The sequence below is a fragment of the Myotis yumanensis genome, unplaced genomic scaffold, assembly GCF_028538775.1.
Source record: "Myotis yumanensis isolate MYYU_CA2020_CCGP unplaced genomic scaffold, mMyoYum1.0.hap1 SCAF_10, whole genome shotgun sequence".
Lineage (NCBI taxonomy): Eukaryota > Metazoa > Chordata > Mammalia > Chiroptera > Vespertilionidae > Myotis > Myotis yumanensis.
Window position 1 is genome coordinate 16,272,511 of NW_027223761.1, and position 23,723 is coordinate 16,296,233.

Consider the following 23,723-nt stretch of genomic DNA (forward strand, 5'->3'; position numbering starts at 1 on the left):
AGAGGGGTGCTCTGCAGGAGCTGCAGTGAGATGTTGAGAAAAGGGGGGAAATCTGGGAACGTCGGACATGGAAAAGAAGCTGAGGCAGAAGCCACGAGGAAAGGTTTAGTTCACCATTAGTAGCTGTTTGGAGCTGAAATGGGGCTTGGGTCAATCTTTAGAGAGAAGACCCTCTAGGTAGAGTCCTTCGGAGGGCCTCCTGAAGGTAAGGGGACAGGAAGGGGTGTGACCTGAACCCCACAGGAGATGGGCTCTTTTCAGCCTCCCTTACAATACATTAATATTACATTTCAACCCCAGAACAACCACGTGAGGAACCATTATTGTTCCCATTCCCAGATGAGAAAAGCAAACCTTAGGATTGTTAAGTCACTAATGCAAGACCACAACACCTGTTCACTTGGGGGGCCAGACTCCAAACCTGTCTGTTCTAGGAGCGCGCTCCGGACACCTTCTCACCTTTGTCTTCTTCCACTTGCCGCCTTGCCAGTCCGCCTTCTTTGGCTGCTGCAGGGGACCAAGTAGGGCGCAAGGTCCCTGGTCCCGAAATTCGTTACCTGATACCTGGACGCTAGGCCCACCCCCTCCTACTAGCAGAGCCCGAAAAGGCAGGGGAAGAGGGGCGCTTTGCGGAAGGGGCAGGAGACAGATGTCCGTGTGTGATTTAGGGTGAAAGTAGGCCAAGCCCTGGGGGCCGCGCGGGCCACGACTTCAGCACCTCGGAGAGCGCGAGTGGGCGGGGCTGGCGGGCGGGGCGGGGCGGGGCGCACGAGACCCCCGCCAGAGCCCGGGGGCGCGCGCGGCGGCGCTCCCGCCAGTCCCGAGAGCGGGGTGCCGTCCGGAATCGCGCTCTGCCGGCGCTGGTGCCGGGCCGCCCGGGTCAAGCCCGAGCCCCGCCGCGGCGGCGGCCTCTTGCCGCGCCCCCTCCTCCTTCCCCTCCGCTGCCGCCACCGCCGCCTCCGCGCCGTGCGCCGCCCGGATGGCCAGGGCTGTGCCGGGGAATGGCGGAGCGAGAGAGCGGCGGCCCGAGCGGGGGGGCCGCGTCCCCGCCTGCCGCCTCCCCGTTCCTGGGGCTCCACATCGCGTCGCCGCCCAATTTCAGGTGAGAATCCCTGGCCTCCGCGCCCCGCCCTTCAGCCCGGACGGATCTCGGCTCGCCCGCCACCCCACCCCGCTCCGCCCCCAGCTCACACACACCAGACCTCCTCCGGAAATGAGAGGGCGGCCTGGGGATGGGGTCTCTTCCCTGGAAAGAGCCCCCAGAACCCCCTCAGCCTCAAGTCCAGACTTACAGCTGTGGTGCAGCCAGCTCCCTCCGCCATTCCATGTCCTAGGCTGGGAGATTCTGAGCTGAAATCGGAGGAGGGGGCGCGGAGGCTGCCTTCTCCCCCACTTTGTGGCCTGGGGTCGGGTTGAGCTCTCAGAGGAGGCAGGCAGGCTTGCCTGTGCCCTATCCGAAGCCTGCCGCAAAGATGGGAGAAGGCTGGGTGTCCCGCGGGTCCCAGTTTCTTAGGGCAGCCAACAACCTTGGTGCTGGAAGGAGGGAGTCGTGAGCCCCTCCCCCAGCCCTGCCTGGCCAGGACCCTCTGTGGATGTGGGCAGGCACCGACTTTGTCAGGTGTGTGCAGGTGCGGAAGGCCCCGTCTTAGCCCAGAGATCCTAGGCCCAGCTGGGGGAGGGGGAGACTGGAATGGATGGCCCAGGTACAGCCAGGAACATTGGGCGAGGAGGATCCCTGCTGGAGTAAGTACCCAGGACCCTGATCTGTGCTCCTCTTCACCCCACTTCCTGCCCCCTATCTGGTGCTAGGCAATTGGAAGGTGGATTTCAGAGAGGTGGACAGTGGGTGTTGCGGGGAAGGGTTGATGTGCCTTCCCCATAATCCTGGCCTTAGTTGGAGAGGAGGATGAGGAGGTATCTCTGCTCCAGAGCCTAGGAGAAGGAGGCCTAGACATACCCCATTGTTTTTCCATCTAATGAGCTGATGCCTTCCCCTCTCCTGGGGTTCCCACCCCAGCCAGGCCCCAGCTGGGCTCTGGCGCCAGCCCCTCTTCCCACCAGGGGCTTGCTGGCTGCCTGGCCCTCAGGTGGGCAGGGACCCCAGTGGATTTCTAATGGCATCATCAGGGCTAGAAACCTCCCCTGAGGCCCTGAGCTGAGCTGGGAAGACCAGCGGGAGGGGACCAGATGGAGGAGGCCAGGCCTGAAGGCTCAAGGGTTGGGGCCTTTGTGATTAGTACCTCAGGGTAACAAGGCTGAGGTCTGAGACTGACTCCACCTGGAAGGACACTCGCTGCCTCTGGACAGGCACTGCCCTCCTACCTGGAGGCCCCTCTGCAGTGGGAGTACAATGGGCTTAGGGGGACCTGGGTTCAAATCCTAGCTCCACCCCTTTCTAGCTGCATTACCTGGGCAGGTGTTTGTCCTCCTTGAGTCCCATCTCTTAGGTGAGCTAATTAATATCATTGGTCTCTTAATGTACTGGTTAAGCTGGTGCTTAACAAGTGTCAGCCCTCCCTCCGTACCAGTGGGCATTTAAATAGCTCCTTTCCGTTCAAACAGTTTCCCAGTGCTGGCTATTTAGCTCTCGTAGCCACCCTGGGCGTGGGGATCGGTCTACCCATTCTCCACACAAGGAGGCTGAGCTTCAGGGAGGCAGGAGGCTTGCCCAAGGACCTCGAGGAAGGCAGAGCCTGAGGCTGAACTGGATCCAGGTCTGTGTGTTCAATCCACTCTACCTGCAGGTCTTGCTTCTGGCCCAGAGCACGGCTTTGCCTCCCCTTAGCTGCCTCCTGGTCCCCAGGTGACAGTGCTCTCCATCCCTCCCTGCCCCCTGCAGGGAGGTTGTCGTGGACATTTGAGGAAGAAGAGTGACAAGGTGGATGTCAGCCAGTGAGTGTGTCCAGTCCCGGGCAAGGTGGGCAAAGGTGGCAGTACGTCAAGGCTGGGGCATGGGCCGGCCCTCCAGGACACCATGGCCTGGCTGTGGAGACAAGGCCGGCTCGTGGGAATAATCAGAGCAGTGTCTCCAGCCCCACATGGCCTGCCCTGTTGGCTCCAGCCGTCCACGCTGCCCTTTCCCTTGTCCAGCCTCTCAGATCCCTTAGCCTAGCTCGTTGTAACCCTGGATGGTTACTGCTCTCTGGTGCACAACTGGCCTGGGTTTGAGTCCTAGCTTAGCCTTCTTATCTGTGTGCCTCGAGGGTGGGCACCTAACCCTCTGAGCCTCTGCTTCTTCTGCTCTACGATGCTGGCTTTGGTTTCTGCATAGGACCATCCTAAGACTTGGATGAAATAACACATGTTGAAAGTTTCAAGAACTGTGGAGAGCTGCAGTCATGCAGACCTGTTGCTGCTATTATTATTATTGTATTATTATTATTATTATTATTATTATTGGCCCGGTGCATGAATTCATGCACAGCTGGGGTCCCTCGGCCTGGCTGGTGATTGGGGCCAATCAGGGCCAGCCAGCTGGGGGAAGGGACCATGGGAGGGAGGCTGTGGGAGTGCACTGACCACCAGGGGGCAGCTCCTGTGTTGAGCATCTGCCCCCTGGTAGTTAGTGAGCGCTATAGCGACCAGTCTACCAATTGTAATGGTCGCTTAGGCTTTTATATGTATAGATTATTATTAATAATTATTATTATTACTATTATCTGGTGTGTGCACATGTGCCCTCAACACCATTATCAGCTTCCAGAAGACATAAGGAGTCAGTGCCTAAACTTTGATTCACACAATGCCCAGCATAGAGCAGGTGCTCAGTGATGCCTTATTGGTTTCTTAATTAAGGATAAAATTGGGTGCTGCCCTACTGGAGTACAGAAAATAACAGTGCATGCGGTCAGAGAATAACAGTGGGCGCGCTGACACCCCAGAGGTGCTCGCTTTGCCTGGGCACCGTTCTGAGCATTCTTTGCACAAGAGCACTCCCAGCCACATATTATTCCCACTTTGCAATTGAAGAAACTGAGGCATAAAGAAGTAGGGTAACACCCGGCTGACATGGCTCAATGGTTGAGTGTTGACCTATGAACCGGGAGGTCACGGTTCAATTCCCAGTCAGAGCATATGCCTGCGTTCTGGGCTTGATCCCCAGTGTGGGGCGTGCAGGAGGCAGCCGATCAATGATTCTCTCTCATCATTGATGTTCCTGTCTCTCTCTCCCTCTCGCTTCCTCTCTGAAATCAATAAAAATATATATATTTTTAAAAAGTGGGGTAAGTGGCAGAGCTGAGGTTTGAACCCAGGCAGTCTGATTTGCGAGCCACCCTGAAGAGCGAGCTCCCTGGAATGTTGACAGAGAGTTGGTGTGGGGCGGTCAGTATGCTGTAGACCCGGAAGGGTGGAGAGTTCATTGTAGTTGGTGTAAATAAATATGTGGGGGTCTCTTTTCTGAGTATAAATTCTCTAACCAGTTACTAGTAGTTGCCTCTGAACATGATGTAGGGGGAGGGATTTGTACTTATTGTACATACTCCTGTATTATTTGACTTCTTATTTTTACAACAAATATTGTAACTTATTTTTACAACAAATTGTGTAATTTACACAATAATTTTAAAATGAAAGCGATACATGTTCATTACAGGCATATCTTGTATTTCTGCATTTCGCAAATATTGCTTTTTTTTATAAATTAAGGGCAAACTCTTCCAGCAGCAAAACGATTATGACCTGCTGAAAGCTGAAATGGTAGTTAGCATTTTTAGCAATAAAGTCTTTTTAATTAAGTTATGTACATTGGTTTGGTTTTGGTTTTTTTTTAGACATAATGCTATTGCACACTTAATAGACTACATTATAGTGTAAGCATAACTTTTTAAAACACACAGCAAGTTAGTGGCAGAGCTGGGATGGTGTCCTCATGACTCCTTGGATGGTGGTGCTCTTACCCCAACACAGTGCCTCAGGGATGAGAGACAGGACACCAGGAGGTGCAGGGACCTCCTTACTTATCTCTTCATTCGCTCAACAAATACTTACCCTTTGCCAGGCTCCCCAGAGAGTCCCTCCAGAGGCAAGCAGGGCCTGGTCATCATGCAGGCAGCGGTGTCAGACAGATGGACAAGGCCTTCCTAGACAGGCTGTGGATGGTTAAGGTCCAGGGTCTGGGGGTCAGCAGGTCAGGAAAGGGTCCTCTCACTCAGCTCAGGCCTTGTGGGTGTCACCCAAGAGGAGGAGGGGTGAAGAGGGAGGGGATAGCATGGGCCCAAGATCAGAGAGAGGAGGCAGGGTGTCTGCCACCCAGTCTGGCATGAGTGTAGAGAGCAGGGAAAGCAGAACTCGAAGGCCATGTAGGGACCCGGCCTGTTCACTGACAAGCAGTGGGAACAGCAGGGTTTAGGCAGGGAACAGCCACATCGGACCCATGTTTGGGGAAGATCACCCCGGCTGCTGGGTAGAGAGTGGATGGGGAAGCAGGGGACCGCTGGCCATCCTTCCGGTGAGGAAGGTGTGGTGGGTAGGCTGCTGGTGAGGGATCTGGTGTGAGGAGTGAGGAGAGGCAGGGGTCCTGGCTGCTTCTGAGCGCCTCGGGATGTGGTGCCCAACAGGAGAGGTTTGGCAAGCAGGGAGGTGAAATTATTATTTGACCTGCTGAATTCTAGGTCGGTGGTCACTGGGAGACCCAAAAGGAGGATTCAGGTAGGCAGCTGGTTTGGGGTCCGGGGCTGGAGAGGATTGGCTGAGCCCAAAGACCGTGGGAGTCTCATCTTAGAGAGAGATGGCCACTGACGCCTCAGAGAGGACATCCCTACCCAGGTCCCAGCACACCTCACCACCACGTTCCTGTTCCAGTTGCTTCCTGTGTGTGATTCATCACGTGAAACCATAGGACACGCATTCTGGCTTTTTGCTCACCCTATTGGTTGCCATTTTCCACATTAATACACAGACTTCATAACGTTCATCCAAAAGGCTACACAATATTCCCTCCTCTGGGTGGGCATGGTTTAGCCAGCCCTGGTGCTGGGCTGTTGTGGTTGTTTTCCGTGGTTTGCTGGTATGAGGAATACAATCCTGTGTACAAGGTTTTCCACATGTGGGATTGTCTTCTCAGGGGGGTTTCCCAAAAGTCAAATCCCAGAGTCCTTGCAGCATACGGGCACCACGGAGTTTAACCAGCTCAGACAGGTAACCCCAAGTAGGGGTTGTTGCTTGGATTTGGTTTCTTGGGTTGGATTCAGTTTCCACTGGAGATGACCCCGTGTGGACATGGTTGGGAAGGGACTTCCAGATCAGAGGAACCAACCCAGCCCGACCTGTGTCCATCCGGAGCTGGGGGTGGGTGGAGAGAAAGTTCTGAGGGTGCAGCTGGGCCTGGCTCACCCCCACCGCACCGTTTCAGCGGCCTACACATCCTACCCCGACTCTGATGTGGGTGGGCACACAGGAAGTTGAGGTGAAAGAACTCACTTAGAGATTTCCAGGGGGCAAATCTAGAAAGACCTGGGGACTCCAGTGGTTCATTCACTCAACAACATTTATTAAGTACCTGTTGGGTACCACACATGGTTCATCAAGAGAGACATGATCCCACCCTATGGACCAACTGCCTCTAAGGGGAGCCCACCAGAGTTTGTAGAACCCAAAGGTGAAATTATAGTGATCAGGCCTACCCAGCAGGAGGGACTAAGACAGCGGTTCTCAACCTGTGGGTCGCGACTCCTTTGGGGGTCGAACGACCCTTTCACAGGGGTCGCCTAAGACCATCGGAAAACACATATATAATTACATATTGTTTTTGTAATTAATCACTATGCTTTAATTATGTTCAATTTGTAACAATGAAAATACATCCTGCATATCAGATATTTACATGACGATTCATAACAGTAGCAAAGTTACAGTTATGAAGTAGCAACGAAAATAATTTTATGGTTGGGGGTCACCACAACATGAGGAGCTGTATTAAAGGGTCGCGGCATTAGGAAGGTTGAGAACCACTGGACTAAGAGGACCAGTATCAGGGCTGTTTGGCCTGGTCAGGGGGGTCAGAGAAGACTTTGTTGAGGGAGCCAATGGGGCAGGAGTCTAGAGAGCTGGGAGTTGGAGACATGGGGTACGGGGTAGGGGTTGGATGATATAGGCTACAGGGAAGAGCAGGCTCTGCTGAGCCTTCAGGCCCCTGGTGAGAATGTTGGCCCCTTTCCCTAAGGGACAGGGGAAGCTATTAAAGGATTCTGAGCTGGGGAGGGGTGACAAGACTAAAATTTGCCTTTCAAATGTTGGTTCTGGTTGCCCAGGGGAGAATAGCCTGTAGGGGAGCCAGAGGGAAATGAGCAGCCCATCCACAGGCATCCTGAGAACCACTGGGAGCCACAGCACTCAAAAGGCAGAGAGAGGCTGGACGCTCGGGCCACCGATGCTCTCTGTCGATAGAGGGGCCCGTGGGGCACCATGGCCAGGACCCAAGGTCACTCAGCTAGCAGCATCCTTACCTCACTCAGGAGAGCCAGGAGCAGGAAGACAAGAATGGCCTCTGGATGGCCAAATGCCTGGCTTAGTTTTGACCTTGCTCAGCTAAAGCCTCAGCCCTTCACCACCTAACTCTGACTTTGCATACAGTTCTAACTCAGCCTGCTAGTGGCTTGAAGCAGCAAGTTAGAAAGGGCTAGGGCTGCGGTGGGTGGGAGGAGGAGAGCAGGGTGGTGTGACTGCACATGGCAAGGGGAAAGGCCATGAAACAAACATCAGAACACAAAAGGCGTGTTCATGTCCGAACTCGGCTCAGGGAGGGTGGGAGTGTAGAGAACGGCATGTGCAGAATGCAGTGAGGAGCCCACTGGGTCAGAAGGCAGGACTGGGCCCTGGACTGGGGTAAGGTTAACGCAAAGAGGGGGGCCTCAAATATAAAGATAGATCCCAGGTCAGGGCAGTCTCAAGAGACCAAACTCATGACACAGAGTCACCAAGGTTAATATGGATGAGACCTCGGGAACGTCTCACCCACCCGTGTGGCTGGTGTGGCTGAGCGAAGGGAAGCTGCTGAGTCTGCGGGTCTAGAGGCCAGGGATGGAGACCTGCAGGGGGCGTGTGATTCAGCTTGAGGCCGCCTCCTGGGGCTCAGGGCTCAGGTTTCTATGGGGATGGTGGATAGTGGGATCAGAGGAAACCTCCCGCCTTCTTCCCTTCCTCTGCTCCCTCCTCCCCTCCATCTTTTCTCTCCACCTTCCTGCCCACGGTTGTCTTCCTTGAGCCTGGAGGAAGGGGCCTGGAGGAGCAGGAGAAAAGGCCAGGGCCAGGGTGGGTGGGGAGAGGGGTGGCTTGCCAAGGGGGCTCCTTGACCAGTCCATCCTTGATCTTTGGTCCCCACCTCCTCACAGCGCTGCAAGTCACAAACACTCTGCTCTGTGAATCCTTGCCAGCACCCTGGAGGTGTGTGGGCAGGTGTGGGCGGCCCCATTTTATGTATGGGGACCTACGACACCTTATGTCTGAGCCTAGAGCCCCCATCTGGAAAACCCTATCCCAAGGTTGTAGTGAGGACTGAGGGAGAGGCAGGGCACGGCCGGCTGCTGCTCGGGAGATGGAGTCGCCGCTCCGCTCCTCATAAGTGGAGCCGGGATTTGATCTCAGGTCTCTGGCCTCCAAGCCTGATACGGTGACCGGTGACCATTCTCCCATCCTGCCTGGCTTATGAGAGAAAAGAAAGATAAGGAGCTCCTTTAACCCGCCCGCTGGAGCTGGGGATCAAGTGCAGGTTCTCTTGGTCCCCAGGTGACCTCTGCTTCCTCCTCTGTGAAGGATGAAACAGCTGTCCCTGCCTGGCCCCAGCCCTGCCATCCCCGGAAGTGGGAATGTCAGCGGTCTGAGGGTGTGGAGATGAGCTGGGGAGCCAGCTAAGGAAGTCGTTGACAAGCATCTAGCAGTACCAGTGTTTGCAAGAGGACCTGCCGCTCTGCCCTCAGGGGCATGCGGTCCAGATGCAGCTGGGAGGGAGAGGACCTGCAGTCATCATCTGCTGGGCACCGAGTGGGGGATGTGAGCTCCACCCACCTTTGGAGCAAACTGGGAGTGTCTGAGGGGGTGTCCTGTCTACTCCACCACACTGTCTTGCGCCCACACAGATGGCAGACACCTACCACAAGCAGGAGGAAGACGGATGGGTGAGTGTGGCCGGGAGGGCTGTAAGGCACTAGCACGAGGAGGGGGGAAGCAGGGGGTTTTCCGAGGAGCGGCTTAACTGAGTCTTCTTCCAGCAAGTGCAGGTGAGAGCCTGCCATGTGCTCCACACAGGCTCTACGTTAGACCCTGGGGAGGCAGCTGCAGGAGACACAGAGGATCTGGAGACCTAGGATGCCAGGCCAAGGAGGCAGCTGCCAGCAGGGACCCCTGGGTGGAGGGCAGAGGGGTGGTGTTTCGGACAGCTTGGCCAGAGAGTGGAAGGTGAGGTGGGGTGGTGCAGGCTTGGCGAGACTGATGCAGGCAGGCCAGTGGGGAGGTCTGCAGGGGCAGGAGCTGGACCAGGGCTGGGCAGTAAGGGAGGGAAGTAGATGTGTGCAGGGGTCACCAGCAGAGCGGGGAGAATCTGAGGGCATCTCAGGGTTCCCTAACGCTGGCTGAGTCCCAGGGGTGCGTTCCCTGTGACTGTCCAGGCAGCCCATGTGTATTAATCGTTTACTTAGTGCCACCCGGGTTTCAGGGCCAGAGACGCCACCCTGTGCTGGCCTGGCTGAACAGAGCTGCTCTGGCTTGTAGGCTGCGCTGTCCTCACATCCCCCACTTGCACACCTACCCTGGGGCTTCCAATAGAGAAGGCCTGAAAGAGTAGTTGTCTATCTGGCCCCCTTGCCCTGGTCGGAATTCCTCTCTGCCATTCCCTCCAGGGGCCTTCCAGCTTCTGCTTATGTCACTTCAAAGTGACAGAGGCTCATCACCTCCCAGGCCACCCTTGCAGCCCAGTGACGAAGGGCCCACACAGGGTCTGCCCTTTCCCTGGCTGTGTGCCCGGAGACACCTCCTGGGTGCTGAAGGACAGAGCCTTAGTCAGGGGGCAGGGTTCTCTGCTGCACTCAGTGGGCAATAGAGCTGCCCCAGTCAGCCCTGTCTGTATACTGCCTGGGCCTACAGAAGCCCCCCTGATGAGGTGTGGGGCTGAGCATGTAGCTGTGGGCCATCCATTCATGGAGATTTTCAGAGGACCCCACCCCCACCCCTATCTGGTCATCAGGCACCCTGAGTGTGGCGCTGGCCCTTTAAAGCAGATCAGGAGCTGGCTTTTGGGGGTAAACTGCCCAGATTTCTGCGATCTGCTTACAAGCCTGGGCCAGGGAGGGGGGCCACTCCAGCCCCCGACAGGGGCATTGGAAGGGCAGGTGGAGCTGGTAGCATTGATTGCAGTAACCTGATCCCTCCGGGGAGGCGGCAGCGACAGCGGGCATCGGCCTCACAGGGGGAGGAAGCTGCCTGCAGCTGAGGGCTGGGCCAGGAAGAGCTGGGCTGGGGCCTGGGTCGGCAGCAGCCGCTGCCTCCTCTCCCGGCCCATGTATTTTTAATGAGCTCTCCAGGCTTCTGCAGCGGGCAGCATGCGGAAAGGCAGGCCCAGGCCTGTGGCCTCAGCCCTGCCCTGAGCCCTGGCCCCCCAACCCTTCTGGGCATGAGAGGGCGGTCCTGGGGCCCCGAAGCCCCCTGGCCGGGCAGGGCTCTCCATGCAGCTCTTCCTGAAGATGGATTCGAGCCCAGACAATGACAGCTGGTTGGAGGATCAGTGGGAGCACTGGTAGGGGAGTGGGGGCTTGGGGGGAGGGGGAAGTTTGGGGGGGCAGCTCCATTGAGCTCTGAGTCTCTGTTTGGGGCTGACTGAGGTGAGAGGCAGAGGGCTTGGGCCTCCTAGGCTCCCCTGGGGGCTGGGCCACCCCCTCTCCTGGGTGACCTTGGACTGTGGGTCTCTCGTTCTAAGCCTCAGTCTCTTGGTCTCATTTGGGAAAAGGCTCAGAATTGTTCCCAACTTTCCCCACAGAATTCTCCAAAATGTCCCACTCCCACCAAACCAGGTGGAGCCTAGGGCTGGGGCAGGTGGGGGCCGCAGTGGGCGGGGGCACAGGGCTGGCCTGGGGCAGAGGGTTCCAGTGCAGCTGGTTAGTTCCTGGTGCTGGGGTGTGCTGCCTCCTGAGCTCACCATCCCTCCAGCCCCAATTCCTTGACCCCATCTGTGCAGCCTGTTCAGGGTCCATTATCTGGGCAAAGTGATTTTGTGGTTGAAGAGATGAGACCAAGAACATAGACTAGTGGCCTAGTCGGTCCTGGAACGGGTGGAAACGCCCCACACTGACACCACATTTCCCTTCCTTGCTCTGTGGCTCAAGCAGCGTGCGTCTTCCTGGGCTGGGGGAATGGCGCACCCCTCTGGGGCTGGGGAGCGGTTCTGCCAGCGCCTGGGGTTTTGTTGCTGCAGGGATTGGACAGGGAGCCCCGACTCCGGGCATCCCTCGGAGTCTCTTCTCCACTCTTTGCATTCTCCATGGGTGAACTGGCCTTGGCACCTGCCTTGACCCTGGGAGGCATTTCTCTGGCAGAGCTGAGGCTCCGAGCAGCTGGGCCTTCCAGGCACTGCCTCTAGTTTGGCAACAGGATGGACAGCTCCCAGCCGGGGGGAGCAGGGGTGACCTGGAGCCTCCCCTTCCACTGCCACCCCAGGAAGACTGCCTTTGGCAGGAGCCCACAACTCTTCCCCTGCCTGGTGGTTACCCTTTGCATTGGCACCAGTGGACTCCAAGTCCCATCCTCTGGGGGCTGTGATCTGCCTTCGAGGGGCTGCCCCTTGGAGGACGTACTAGGGAGACATCCATGGGCTGAGCAGTCCCCCTGGGTTGTAACTTTGGCTTCCTGTCCCCACCAGGCTCACCCATGATATCAGCCTGGAGGAGTTTGAGGATGAAGACCTCTCAGAGATCACCGATGAGTGTGGCATCAGTCTGCAGTGCAAAGACACCCTGTCCTTACGGGTAAGGGCGGGCTCCCAGGAGCCCAAGTGGAGTGGCAGGATGGGTAGGGACAGGGTTGAGGGCACCCCCGAATCTACTCAGGGGCTTTCAGGGTCTGTATGGCACCCTTGTTAATGAAAGAGCATACAGGAAACATCCAGTACAATGCTTGGCACATCTTGAGCCTCCATCTGAATTTTTGTTTTCTTTTTGGCCAGGAGTGAAGGCAGGAGGTAGCTCCTTCAACTGCCCACAAGAAGGGAGAGGGCAGGAGGTCTTGAGGTCTAGGACAGTGAGGGCCTTAGTTAAGGGAAAGCTCAGAAAGACCCTAAATCCTGTCGGGAGTGGCCCTGGCAGAGGGCCTGAGGCAGAGCAGGGTGGAGTCTGAGTGCTCTGCAGTGCTCTGGGGCAGGAGGAAGGAGCCAAGCACTCCCTCTGCTGCCCTTGCACCAAACCACACCACATGGCCTCGCAGACCTCTGGCCCACAGTCCTAAAGGCCCCTTTGGAGGGTCCACCCAGCATTGCTACTGCTTTTGACCCCGTGGCTTTGTCATAGGACAGATGGCTCTCTCTGTCCCTAAAGTTCTGAATCCCGCCAGGAGGTCCGCAGCACCTGGGGCACCGGGATCAGATGGAGATCTGTACCTTTTCAGAATAGAAAGAAGGAACCACTAGTCAGGAAATGGAAGGCAAAGCATGGGGCTGGTTGCAGAGTCCAGAGCTTCTCTCTGCCCCCAGGAGGGTGACTGGCCAAAGCAGACATGGTGCTAGGAGAGCGGTTAGCAAAGGAGAGTTGGGATGGGGTTCCTGTCTCTGTGTTGACCTCCTATTGCCCCAAGAGATTCTGTAAGCCTGCCAGGGAGGAAGAAACCAAGTGGGTGGGGGAGGATGACCCGCAAGTACCTGCACCCCAACCCTCCACCCTCTGGCCAGGCGAGGAAGGGATGGAGGCAGAGGTCACTTCTTCTGGGCTTGGGGAATGGTCCCAGGGCCCTGACATAGTTTCTGTAAGGTCATACACCTATTCTCTTCCCGCAATGCCCACTCTCCCAACATGCACAGGCAGAGCCTTGCAGAGGGTGGTCCTGCAACCAGCTAGCGCCCTAAGGCCCTGGGGTACACCCTGTGGAGCCTTAGAAAGCTCCAAAGGGCTTCCACACCTCTCTGGGAATCTGGGAGGCAGTTTAACTGGTGAGGGAACTGGAGGGGCAGGAAATCTGCCCCAGGTGCCAGGGAGTTAGTGGTAGAGCTGGAACTGGAATAGGACTCGGAACTCTCAAGGTTAGACTGGCCGAGGGGAAATCTCAGGTTGGAGGGGCCAAGGCCTGTGGACTGCAGGGAGGGGTCTGCCCCTGCCAGGGCGGAGGCCGCATTTGCCCCTCCCTTTCAGCATCCCTCTTGCAGCCGCGCTCAGATCCCCCGGTCTGCACTGCGGCCCTTCCCTTCCGCAAGCCCTCGCCCCACTGAGACTGTTTTCCCCATTTTCCTCACTGCCCCCTCCAAATACTAACCCCCAGCCGATCCCTTACGGGGCACGAACTCCTAGGCGACCCTTCCTCCCCATGGCAACAGCGGTGACCTCACTCTGGGCTCCGCTTACTAGGCGGGTGAGGTCACGGGCTGTTGCCAAGGGAACGGGAGGGTGCAAAGAGTCAGGAAGCGGGGTGCCGTGGGGAGGGGAGCGGTGTGGACCATCAGAGGCTTCGCTGGAGTGGGGAGGAAGCGGCCTCACGCCTCCTGGCGGGTGGCGGGCGGGCGCGGCCCCCGCTCCCCGAGCTCCTGCCCCGCTCCCTCTCTCCCCCTCTTTGCGGCCGCGGAATGGACTCGCCGGGGCGGGGGGCGGTGCACGGCGGCCTCGGCCCCGCCCCAGCCCCGGCCGGGCCCCGCCCCCTGACACCCCTCTGTCTGCACGGCGAAGCCCCCGCGTGCCGGGCTGCTGTCGGGGGGCGGTGGCTGCGCGGGGAGCCGGCTGCAGGCCGAGATGCTGCAGATGGACCTGATCGACGCGGCGGGGGACACTCCCGGCGCCGAGGACGACGAGGAGGAGGACGAGGAGGAGCGCGCGGCGCGGCGTCCGGGAGCGGGACCGCCCGAAGCCGAGCCTCGCCAGGAGCCGGCGCCCCGCAGCCAGGGCCAGGGCCAGGGCGGCGGGGACACGTACCGACCCAAGCGGCCCACCACGCTCAACCTCTTCCCGCAGGTGCCGCGGTCTCAGGTGGGGCGCGAGCGGCGTGGGGCGGGGCTGAAGGGGCGGCTCCGGGGTCGGGCCCCGGGAGGTGGGCGCGCGAGGAGGTGCTGAGCGGGAACTTGCGGGTCTGGCGCGGGGAGAGGTCTCCGGCCGGTGAGATCTTCCAGGGCTTCCCAGGGGGCAGGTCCCTGGGCAAGAGGTCTCGGGGGCAGGTAAGATCTTTCGTAGGGAGAGGAGGCGTGAAGGCCCCGAGAGGGACCGCGCACGGATCTGAGCAAGGAGAGGAGCGGGGCATTAAGAGAACTGGCTTGAGGGTTGCAAGGGTTTGGAGCCTGGGACCTCAGGCTGCGGCAGGGTTTCCTGCTTAGGGTATGGGGTCCCTGGCAAGGTGGACAAGAAGCAGGGCCTGGAGGAAAGGGCATTCGAAGTGGCCGGTGTGATGGGAGGTCATGGGGAATTGTAAGAGTTGGGGATGGGGAGCTCAGAGGCAGCAGCCAGTGTGCATGTGGGCAGCTGGGAATTCCCAGAAGGCAGGAGGAGAGATGGGAGGTGGAGCTGCTCGGCTGAGTTGGGGGCCTAGGGCCCCTGGGCTGGGTGGCTGGATGCCAAGGAGGGTTGGATAGGGTGGGGGAGAGTGACTGTGGCCCTTTGTCTCCCAGGCCCAGTGAGGAGGGGTCCGGAGGAGCTCAGGGAGGTGGGCTGTTGGTGGAGAGTGCAGGGGCTGCTGGGAGAGGATTGGTTCCTTTCCCAGGATCCTCAGGGGTGGGTTTTGGCAGCCAAATTCATGAATGTGAGGGCCTGTGAGGGTGTTCCCAGGGAAGGGGGCCTGAGTTGCGTGTAGGGAGCCTTGTACGCAGGCGTTGTGGAGAGGGTTCCTGGGGGCTGAGACTGTGGCATGGGCAGCCCAGCAGATCCAGCAAGAAGGGCCTCTGACAACCACATCAGTCATTCCTCAGTCATGTGCTCCTGGGGGGCCGATGGAACCGCGTTGTGGAGTCGTCATGTGGATGATTCATCCCCAGTCCCCAGGCCAGCTGCCGGGAGACCCTTCCTCGTGCGCTTTTCAGGCTCTGCAGCTGCCTCTGCCCCTTCCCTAGGCCGTAGCTTCCTGAGCTTCAGGGACTTGGGTTGGACGGGAGAGTCTTCACGTTACCTAATCCTCAGTGTCTGGAACTAGGGGGCTGACTCTGTGCCCAGATGGCTCCTGCTTCTCCCCCACCTCCTCCCCCACTCACCAGCACACACATTGGCCATCACCTCTTTTATGAAGGCTGATAAGAGCATCTCCCTAAGGCAGCGGTTCTCAACCTGTGAGTCTCAGCCCCTTTGGCAGTCGAGCGACCCTTTCACAGGGGTCGCCTAAGACGATCCTGCATATCAGATATTTACATTACGATTCATAACAGTAGCAACATGACAGTTATGAAGTAGTAACGAAAATAATTTTATGGTTGGGTCACAATATGAGGAAGTATATTTAAAGGGCCAGAAGGTTGAGAATCACTGCCCTAAGGCTTGGCCTGCTTCCCTGATCCAGGAGAAAGGGCTGGCTAGAGCCAGTAGGCCTGGCTGGGTGGGCTGGGACTTGCCACCCATCCTGCCTACTCCAGAGAGGGTTTGGGTGAGGCCTGGACAAGTGGTGGGGGTAGGGTGCAGCAAAGGGCCTAGGGATGGCCTGCTGGGGGCAGGGCCAGGGCCTTCTGTGCCGGGCACTGTTGACTGCTTCTGTCACAAGGGCCTTTTGTTTCCTGCACAGGACACGCTGAATAATAATTCTCTGGGCAAGAAGCACAGTTGGCAGGATCGGGTGTCTCGGTCATCCTCACCCCTGAAGACAGGTAAGTCAGTACCCTTACCTGGACTCCTTCCGGCCCTCACCCAGTCCCCAGGCAGAGAGCAAACCCAATAGTCTCCAGCTTGTGAGTGGAGGTAAACTGCCTATCCCACAGCTGTGAGTGGGCCCATCTGAGGTCAGTTGTGGCACGAGTGAAGGCTGGCTCCAGAGCCAGCCCTGGGCCTGCTTCTGCATGACATGCTGAGTAAAAGTGCTGAGTGTGGGGAGCAGGTAGCCTGGGAACCAAGGGTGAGGGCACCTGCCTTCAGCTCTGACCTGCCTGCTCTGCAGGGGAGCAGACACCTGCACACGAACACATCTGCCTGAGCGATGAGCTGCCACCCCAGAGCAGCCCCGCTCCCACTACAGACCGAGGCACCTCCACCGACAGCCCTTGCCGCCGCAGTGCTGCCACCCAGATGGCGCCTCCCAGTGTTCCTCAGGCTGCTCCACCTGGTGGCCGGGGCCACTCACATCGAGACCGCATCCACTACCAGGCAGATGTGAGGCTGGAGGCCACTGAGGAGATCTACCTGACGCCAGTGCAGAGGCCCCCAGACCCTGCAGAGCCCACCTCTGCCTTCCTGCCGCCAGCTGAGAGCCGGATGTCGGTCAGCTCCGATCCAGACCCTGCTGCTTACCCCTCAACAGCAGGGCGGCCGCACCCCTCCATCAGCGAGGAGGATGAGGGCTTCGACTGCTTGTCCTCCCCAGAGCGGGCTGAGCCACTAGGTGGAGGGTGGCGGGGGAGCCTGGGGGAGCCGCCGCCGCCTCCACGGGCCTCTCTGAGCTCGGACACCAGCGCGCTGTCCTACGACTCGGTCAAGTACACGCTGGTGGTGGATGAGCACGCACAGCTGGAGCTGGTGAGCCTGCGGCCGTGCTTCGGAGACTACAGTGACGAGAGTGACTCGGCCACTGTCTATGACAACTGCGCCTCTGCCTCCTCGCCCTACGAGTCGGCCATTGGGGAAGAATATGAGGAGGCGCCCCGGCCGAGGCCCTCTGCTTGCCTCTCCGAGGACTCCACACCCGACGAACCCGACGTCCACTTCTCCAAAAAGTTCCTGAACGTCTTCATGAGTGGCCGCTCTCGCTCCTCCAGTGAGTCTACAGCGGGAGCTGTGGGGGCGGGTACCTGGGTGGGAAGAGCTGAAACGAGGGTGTTCCTGGGAGGAGGCCTCAGGCCCATCCAGTTCAAGGCATCAGGACTGAGAGCTCTCCACCTGCCCCTCAAAACTCGACCAGAGCTGGGACCTTCCTCCTCCAGCCAGTCCCCTTCATCCGTAGGTGCGGAATCCTTTGGGCTCTTCTCCTGTGTCATCAACGGGGAGGAGCAGGAGCAGACCCATCGGGCCATCTTCAGGTGAGAGCACAGAGCTGGGCTGGCCTCCCTGCCTCTGCCATCACCACAGGCCTAAACCAGTGGTTCTCAACCTGTGGGTCGCAACCCTTTTGGGGGTTGAACGACCCTTTCACAGGGGTCGCCTAAGACCATTGGAAAACACATATATAATTACATATTGTTTTTGTGATTAATCACTATGCTTTAATTATGTTCAATTTGTAACAATGAAATTGGGGGTCACCACAACATGAGGAACTGTATTAAAGGGTCGAGGCATTAGGAAGGTTGAGAACCACTGGCCTAAACCCAACCCCGCCACTGGCATTCATCCGTCCTCTCAGCCCCAGGGGACAGTCTAGCCTCTCGGAACTGTGAGCAGGGTGCTGGAGCAGATGTTCTCAGTGCCGTGTGGCCTTTGCTGCGTTGCCAGAGCACAGGAGCGAGCACCCGATGTGCACGGGACCAGAGGCCAGGAGGGCGCCCAGCACCCGATACCTGACCCCATAGCAAACCTACACCCTCCCTCCCTTCCACATGGAAGTGCTTGCTTCTCATCGCCTCTCACATGTTATCAGTGGCTCCGGTCACTTCCTCCCGTGGCCGTGAGTTCCTCCATGGCCAATGCATATCTGACTGACTTGGTTTCCCTCAGGAGCTAGCACTGACAGGCTCACAGAGGCTTTGCAAATGTTTATTGAACTAATGATGCCGGTGCAGCTCCCAGACGCCAGAGCAGGGTGGGGAGTAGATGGAAGGCCTGGCTGGAGAGGCCCCGTGGTGAAGTCCTCATGTGCTTTCTTTGGGAACAGGTTTGTGCCTCGACATGAAGATGAACTTGAGCTGGAAGTGGACGACCCCCTGCTGGTGGAGCTACAGGCTGAGGACTACTGGTACGAGGCCTACAATATGCGCACGGGGGCCCGGGGCATCTTTCCTGCCTACTACGCCATCGAGGTCACCAAGGAGCCTGAACAGATGGCAGGTAGTGTTCCTTTACCCCTGCCTGATGCCCCCGGGCCACACATCTCCCCTGCCCTGACTCGCTGCCAGGGGAGCCTATGCTCCAGACCTCAGCACCCAGGGAGGGGCCGGGCAGAGGCGACTTTGGGTCAGTTTCACAATTGATTAAAGTGAGCCCAGCCAGTTTGGGACATACGTGGATGGTGGCACCCTCTGCTGGCTCTGCCGCGCCTCACTTTCGTGCTTGCTTTCCAGCCCTGACCAAAAACAGCGACTGGGTGGACCAGTTTCGGGTGAAGTTCCTGGGCTCTGTCCAGGTTCCCTATCACAAGGGCAATGACGTCCTCTGTGCCGCTATGCAAAAGGTACCTGCTTCCTGCTCCCCTGAAGCGGGTGCCCACCCTCAGCCCAGTCCCCATCCTCTCCTGGGAGAGGGACACCCCCGCCTGATGTTCCTGTCCCTCACCACAGATCGCCACCACCCGCCGGCTCACCGTGCACTTTAACCCACCCTCCAGCTGCGTCCTAGAGATCAGTGTGAGGGGTGTGAAGATAGGCGTCAAGGCTGATGACTCCCAGGAGGCCAAGGTGACCCCCTGGACCCATCCCGGCTTGCCCACCGGGTATCCCTCCTCTGCCCCCTGCAGGCTGATGACCACCCTCTTCTACTCTTTCTCCTGTAGGGGAATAAATGTAGCCACTTTTTCCAGTTAAAAAACATCTCTTTCTGTGGATACCATCCGAAGAACAACAAGTAAGTGGGGAGGAGCAGAGGCCGAGGTGTGGGCTGGGTCTGGAGCCATTATCGCAGGACGTGGGGCCACGAATGTGCCTGGAGGGGTCTGAGCCCCATCCTACCCAGACAGACTGCTGTCCTCCCTCAGGTACTTCGGGTTTATCACTAAGCACCCTGCTGACCACCGGTTTGCCTGCCATGTCTTTGTGTCTGAAGAATCCACCAAAGTCTTGGCGGAATCCGTGGGGTACGTATGTGTGTGTCCCACCAAGCGCCGGGCCCGCCAGCCAGCCCAGGCTCAAGCCCTCAAGCACAATCCTCAGCCTCACCCTCAGCCCTCCCCAGCTCTGCACACCGCCTCCAGGTCACAGTGCAGGGACCTCGAGAGAGTGGTCTTGAGGAGTAGCTTCCACACGTTTTAGCTGTTAGACCCTTTCGCCAATTGCAGTCTCATTTAGGAAACAGTTTGTAGAGAACAGAGCTGAGCAGCCAGGGGACTGGAGCCCACCCAGGGACCCTGAGGCTCCAGTTTGAGAACTTGGGGTAGGCTCCAGTTCCCCCGTCAGCGTGTGTCTCCTGCCTCCTAGGAGAGCGTTCCAGCAGTTCTACAAGCAGTTTGTGGAGTACACCTGCCCCACAGAGGACATCTACCTGGAGTAGCAGCGCTGCCTGCCCTCTGCCTCCCCGGACCCGCAGGCCAGGGCCAGGACAGCTGGCTGCTGACAGGACGTGGCACTGCTTGAGGAGGGGCACCCGCTACCACCAGAGGGTGGGGAAGTGGAGGCCATCGGCCGAGGGTGGGAGGGTGGGGGTTATGGGGAGAGGCAAATGCAGTTTATTGTAATATAAGGGGTTAGATTCATCTATGGAGGACAGAGCAGGCTGCCCGGGGATTGGGTGGGGGCAGGGCTGGTCAGGCCTGGGGCCAGGAAGGATGCCCATCCAGGAGCAGAAGATTCTGTCCCATCCTGGGCCACACTTCCCCTGCCAGGGCCTCTGGCTCTCTTCTGCCTTGATGAAGCCCATGCCACCTGCAAGTGCCCAACCTGCCCCCAATTCCCAACCCCAACCAAAGGCCCTGAGCTCAGGCTGAGACCAGCACCTCCTAAGGACTTTCCAGTAAGGGAACAGCAGCAGGTGGAGGTGCATCCCTGTCCCCAGCTGTCACTTGTGTGGCCTCTGGCTGGCTCCACCTCCAACCTCGCTGGCATGCTGGCCCCCGCAGTTGTGGGGCCCCTCAAGGAAGGAGAGAGCTGCACAGGGCCCCACCCTGGCAGGAAAAGGCGGCTTCCCACTGGCCCGGGCCAGCCCGGCCTCTTGGCTGCTTTGGCTGTAGCCCCATCTTGGTCCTGTCACCCTGGCCACAACTATTAAAGTGCCATTTCCTGTCTGGACTGCAGTGGGTGTATCTACGTGGACCCTTCCCATGCTCAGCTCATTCCCATCCCAGGAAAGCCCGAGGCTTTACTGCACAGAATAGCTTTATAAGTGATTCCCATCACAGGCGTGTGTCGAAGTAATACTCAGCCATGTCTGGTCCGTCCCGCTTGCGCTGCTGGGCCCGGGAGAGGAGGGGTCGAGGCCTTCGTCGCCTTGGGTGCTTGGGTTGGATCCCATAGTCTAAGAGAGACAAGAGGCTATGGGTGGAGGGAGACTCTGGTTTTGAATCTGCTGAAGTCGCCCCTGAAAGGTGCTGTTTGAGATACGACGACCCTGAGGCTGGACCTGGATGCCCTCCCCTAGGGCATGTCTCCTCAGGGGAGGGGAGGCAGGGCAGGGGAGGGATGCGGGATCCTACCATCCAACAGGTCAGACAGTGGCTGTGAGAGTTCCAAGGGGGCTGAGAATTCCTCAGGAACAGATCGCTGAGGCCTGTGGGAGATGGTGGGGTGCTCAACGCTGGCCCCAAAGGCCACTATCACCTCCCCGTGAAGCAGGGAGTGGTCCAGGATGACACCAGCCTCTCCTCCTCTGCCATGCTGCCCCCCACCTTCCAGGCCCCAGGCCCTGCTGAGCCCTGGCCCTGTGCTCCTGGGAGTTACCTCAGCGGCTGGGGGTGGAGTGCAGCTGCCAGGAGGAGGGAGAGGAGGCAGAGGCTCAGCCCAGCCCTGGAGATCAGAGCCATCTCCTGCGCAGGTCTGGATCCCGGCTTCTGCTGCCCCTCCCCCAGCAGGACGGAACCGCTGCCAACTTCCAGGGCCACCTCACAAAGGACATTAGTTCCAGGGCTGAGCGTCAGCATCAGCTCCTGACTAGGCCAGAAACCTCCACACTGAGGTTTTTCGTTGGACTTTACTGACGATGTAGGTCAGCAGGTGCCAAATCACATCTTGTTCTAGTGCCACTGCCCAAGGTGGGCACAGACCTTCGGAGTCACTCTCAGTTCAAATCCCTACCTTGCCTCTTGCCAGGTAGACACGTCACTAATCTCTGTGGGCCTCAGTTTCCTCATCTGTGAGGTAAGGCACATACATAATGTCTCCAAGGTCTGGCACACAGTAGGCCATCAGCAAAAGTCAGTCACTGAATCCTCATCCCCCAGAGCCCCACCCATTCCCATTCAGCCTCCTGCTACTACCACCGTCTCTCCCTCCAACAGCTCAGTCGTTCCAGGAAGGTCCTGCCGGCCCTAGAGCCCAGAGCGGTCACTCAGCTTGGCCAGCTCCGAGATCCCACTGGGGGACGCATTCTGAGGAACTTCCCACTTAGCTCCCCATAGGGTTGAACAGCCTGGCTCAGGGCCTCCACAGGCCCTGCCATCACCCCAGTGCCTGGGCAGAGGGCAAGTTTGGCGGCAAAGGCTGGGACCTGCTCCTCAAGTATGTTTCCAGAGGGACTATGGGATCCCCAGTACTTGACATCTAGTGGGTGCTCAATAAAGATTTGTTGAATGAATAAATGCAATGAGACAGTGTCCTGGAGAATCTTAACAGCCTGTGGCTGAATGGGGGACCCTGTCTTTGGTTCCTGTCGGCTCTGTTAATGTGGGGCTGACCTGGCTCACTGCAGAAGCTCTGAACCCACATGATGCTGGGCTGAACCACAAACTCTGGCCCCACCCAGACCTGTGGGATTAGAACCTGAGGCTGAGCTGGGGGTCTGCACTTGGGAAACTCCGTTGCTTCTAAGACAGCAGATCTGCTGGCAGGTCCAACCCCTTCCTTCAACTGCTGAGGTGCCTCAGGCCCAGAGAGGTTTCCCAACCTGGCTCCTGGTCCAGTCCCTGAGTCCAAGCAGCTCTGGAGTCTGCAGTACACCTGCTCCCTGTGCTTGGAGCACACCCACTGGCTTCTCACTGACCACCTCCATCCTTTTGTGTCCTGAACACCACAGTCTGCTTCTGTATCCCACCTCTGCTGGGAACTATGAGCTCCCTGACGCTCTGACTCCAAACCCCTCGACCTTCACTCGTCTTGCCCCCAAGTTGCCACCTCTTCCTCTCAACAACCAGTTCCAAGGCCTGCCTGGGCCACTCCTAAGCCTATCGCCCTGCCATGGCCTTAACTCAGCCCCATCCACTGTTCTAGGTCTCCACCAGCAACGTCACTGCTCCCATCCCGTCTGTGCCCGTCAGCCCACCCTGCACCAAGCAGCTTCCCCACTGCCTCCGAGGCAGGTCCATTTCTCACCTGGTAGCTGATGGCCTGTTGGATTTGGCCCTGACCTTCTCTAGCCTCATCCCCTCTGTTCCCACCCTCTACTTCCCTCTGCCCAGCATTGGCTTCACGCCACTGCCACACTACACATGCTGCTTTCTGCACACAGGGCCTCTTCCCCGGGTCTGTCATCAAAAAACGGATGGAGCTTTACCAGTTTAACAGCCTGCTGGAACAAAGGCTTCCCTGACCAGTGAGCCTTCCCAGTCAGCCTGAGCCGGAACACACCGAGTCTAGACTACTTTTCACACACACTTGTACTCGCTGCAGCGACCTGCGCACTGCATGCATTTACATGCGTCTCCTCCACCGATTGCTGGGAGCTGGGGCAAGAACTGTGCTGTACTCATTTTTGAACAAACTGCACAAAGCAGAGCCTGCTACAGTGCAAGTGCCAAGCAATCCTTGGTAGACACAGGGGAAGGTTGTGGGCCTCGAGCTGTGACAGGGCCTGGGGTTGGTGGCTTAAGGCACTGGGGAAAGCAGTCCAGGAAAGGCTGGCCCCTGCGGGGGGGGCGGGGGGGGGGCGCTTCACCTGGGAGTCTAGGAGGTGACACATGACAGATACCAAGGCAGACAGCGTTCTTGGAACCTAAGGGACCACCATCTGGCTAGAAACCAGCAGCACAGTGTGGTCTGTTTACAGGGAAAAGGGGGCAGGGCAGGGGGGCAGGAAAGGGAAAGACCAGGCAGAACCTACACCCAGCTCCCCCCAGAGCTGCTCAGGCTGCTGTTCCTTCCAGCCCAGCATCAACCCCAGTGCTGGCTGGTGCCTGGCATTCTTTTCCCAAAGGAGAAAAGCCTTTTGCTCTCGACTAGGAGTTCAGGGCTTGAGGTGCCACACTGCACTGCGCTGGGCCACCACTCCCCAGGCTCCCTCACAGAGGCTGGCGAGCAGCAGGGCCCTGCAGAGGGAAGGGGCAGACAGTGGCTCTGGCCGGAAGACAGGCAGGCAGCTGTCATCACTGCCTGGGTTCAGCCTTGTCACCAGGGACCAGTGAGACAGGCAGTTTACTCCCGCAGCTGCCATGACAAGCAGCTCCCCGTGCTCGAGGTTCAGTGCCAGCTT

At 58.4% G+C, this 23,723-nt stretch overlaps 2 protein-coding genes across 6 annotated transcripts; one reads left to right on the forward strand and one right to left on the reverse strand.

Moving 5' to 3' along the window:
• Positions 1 to 830: 830 nt before the first annotated feature.
• MAPK8IP1 (mitogen-activated protein kinase 8 interacting protein 1) lies at positions 831 to 21,902 on the forward strand. 5 transcript variants are annotated; one of them, XM_070427856.1, is made up of 12 exons: positions 831 to 1,102; positions 11,846 to 11,951; positions 13,851 to 14,147; positions 15,877 to 15,958; positions 16,246 to 17,058; positions 17,245 to 17,320; positions 18,112 to 18,284; positions 18,518 to 18,627; positions 18,734 to 18,850; positions 18,946 to 19,016; positions 19,147 to 19,245; positions 19,586 to 21,902. In XM_070427856.1, exons 1-12 carry the CDS (start codon positions 1,002 to 1,004, stop codon positions 19,656 to 19,658), a joined length of 2,118 nt encoding a protein of 705 aa, XP_070283957.1. In that variant the 5' UTR covers positions 831 to 1,001; the 3' UTR covers positions 19,659 to 21,902. The 5 variants fall into 5 exon arrangements, with proteins under 5 accessions (XP_070283957.1, XP_070283959.1, XP_070283956.1 ...); XM_070427858.1 differs by lacking the exon at positions 831 to 1,102 and adding an exon at positions 1,686 to 1,743; XM_070427855.1 differs by lacking the exon at positions 831 to 1,102 and adding an exon at positions 8,830 to 9,113.
• Positions 20,497 to 21,261, reverse strand: FREY1 (Frey regulator of sperm-oocyte fusion 1). Its single transcript, XM_070427862.1, has 3 exons — positions 21,041 to 21,261; positions 20,797 to 20,870; positions 20,497 to 20,618 (listed from the first exon to the last, which is right to left on the reverse strand). Exons 1-3 carry the CDS (start codon positions 21,238 to 21,240, stop codon positions 20,497 to 20,499), a joined length of 396 nt encoding a protein of 131 aa, XP_070283963.1. The 5' UTR covers positions 21,241 to 21,261.
• Positions 21,903 to 23,723: the final 1,821 nt, after the last annotated feature.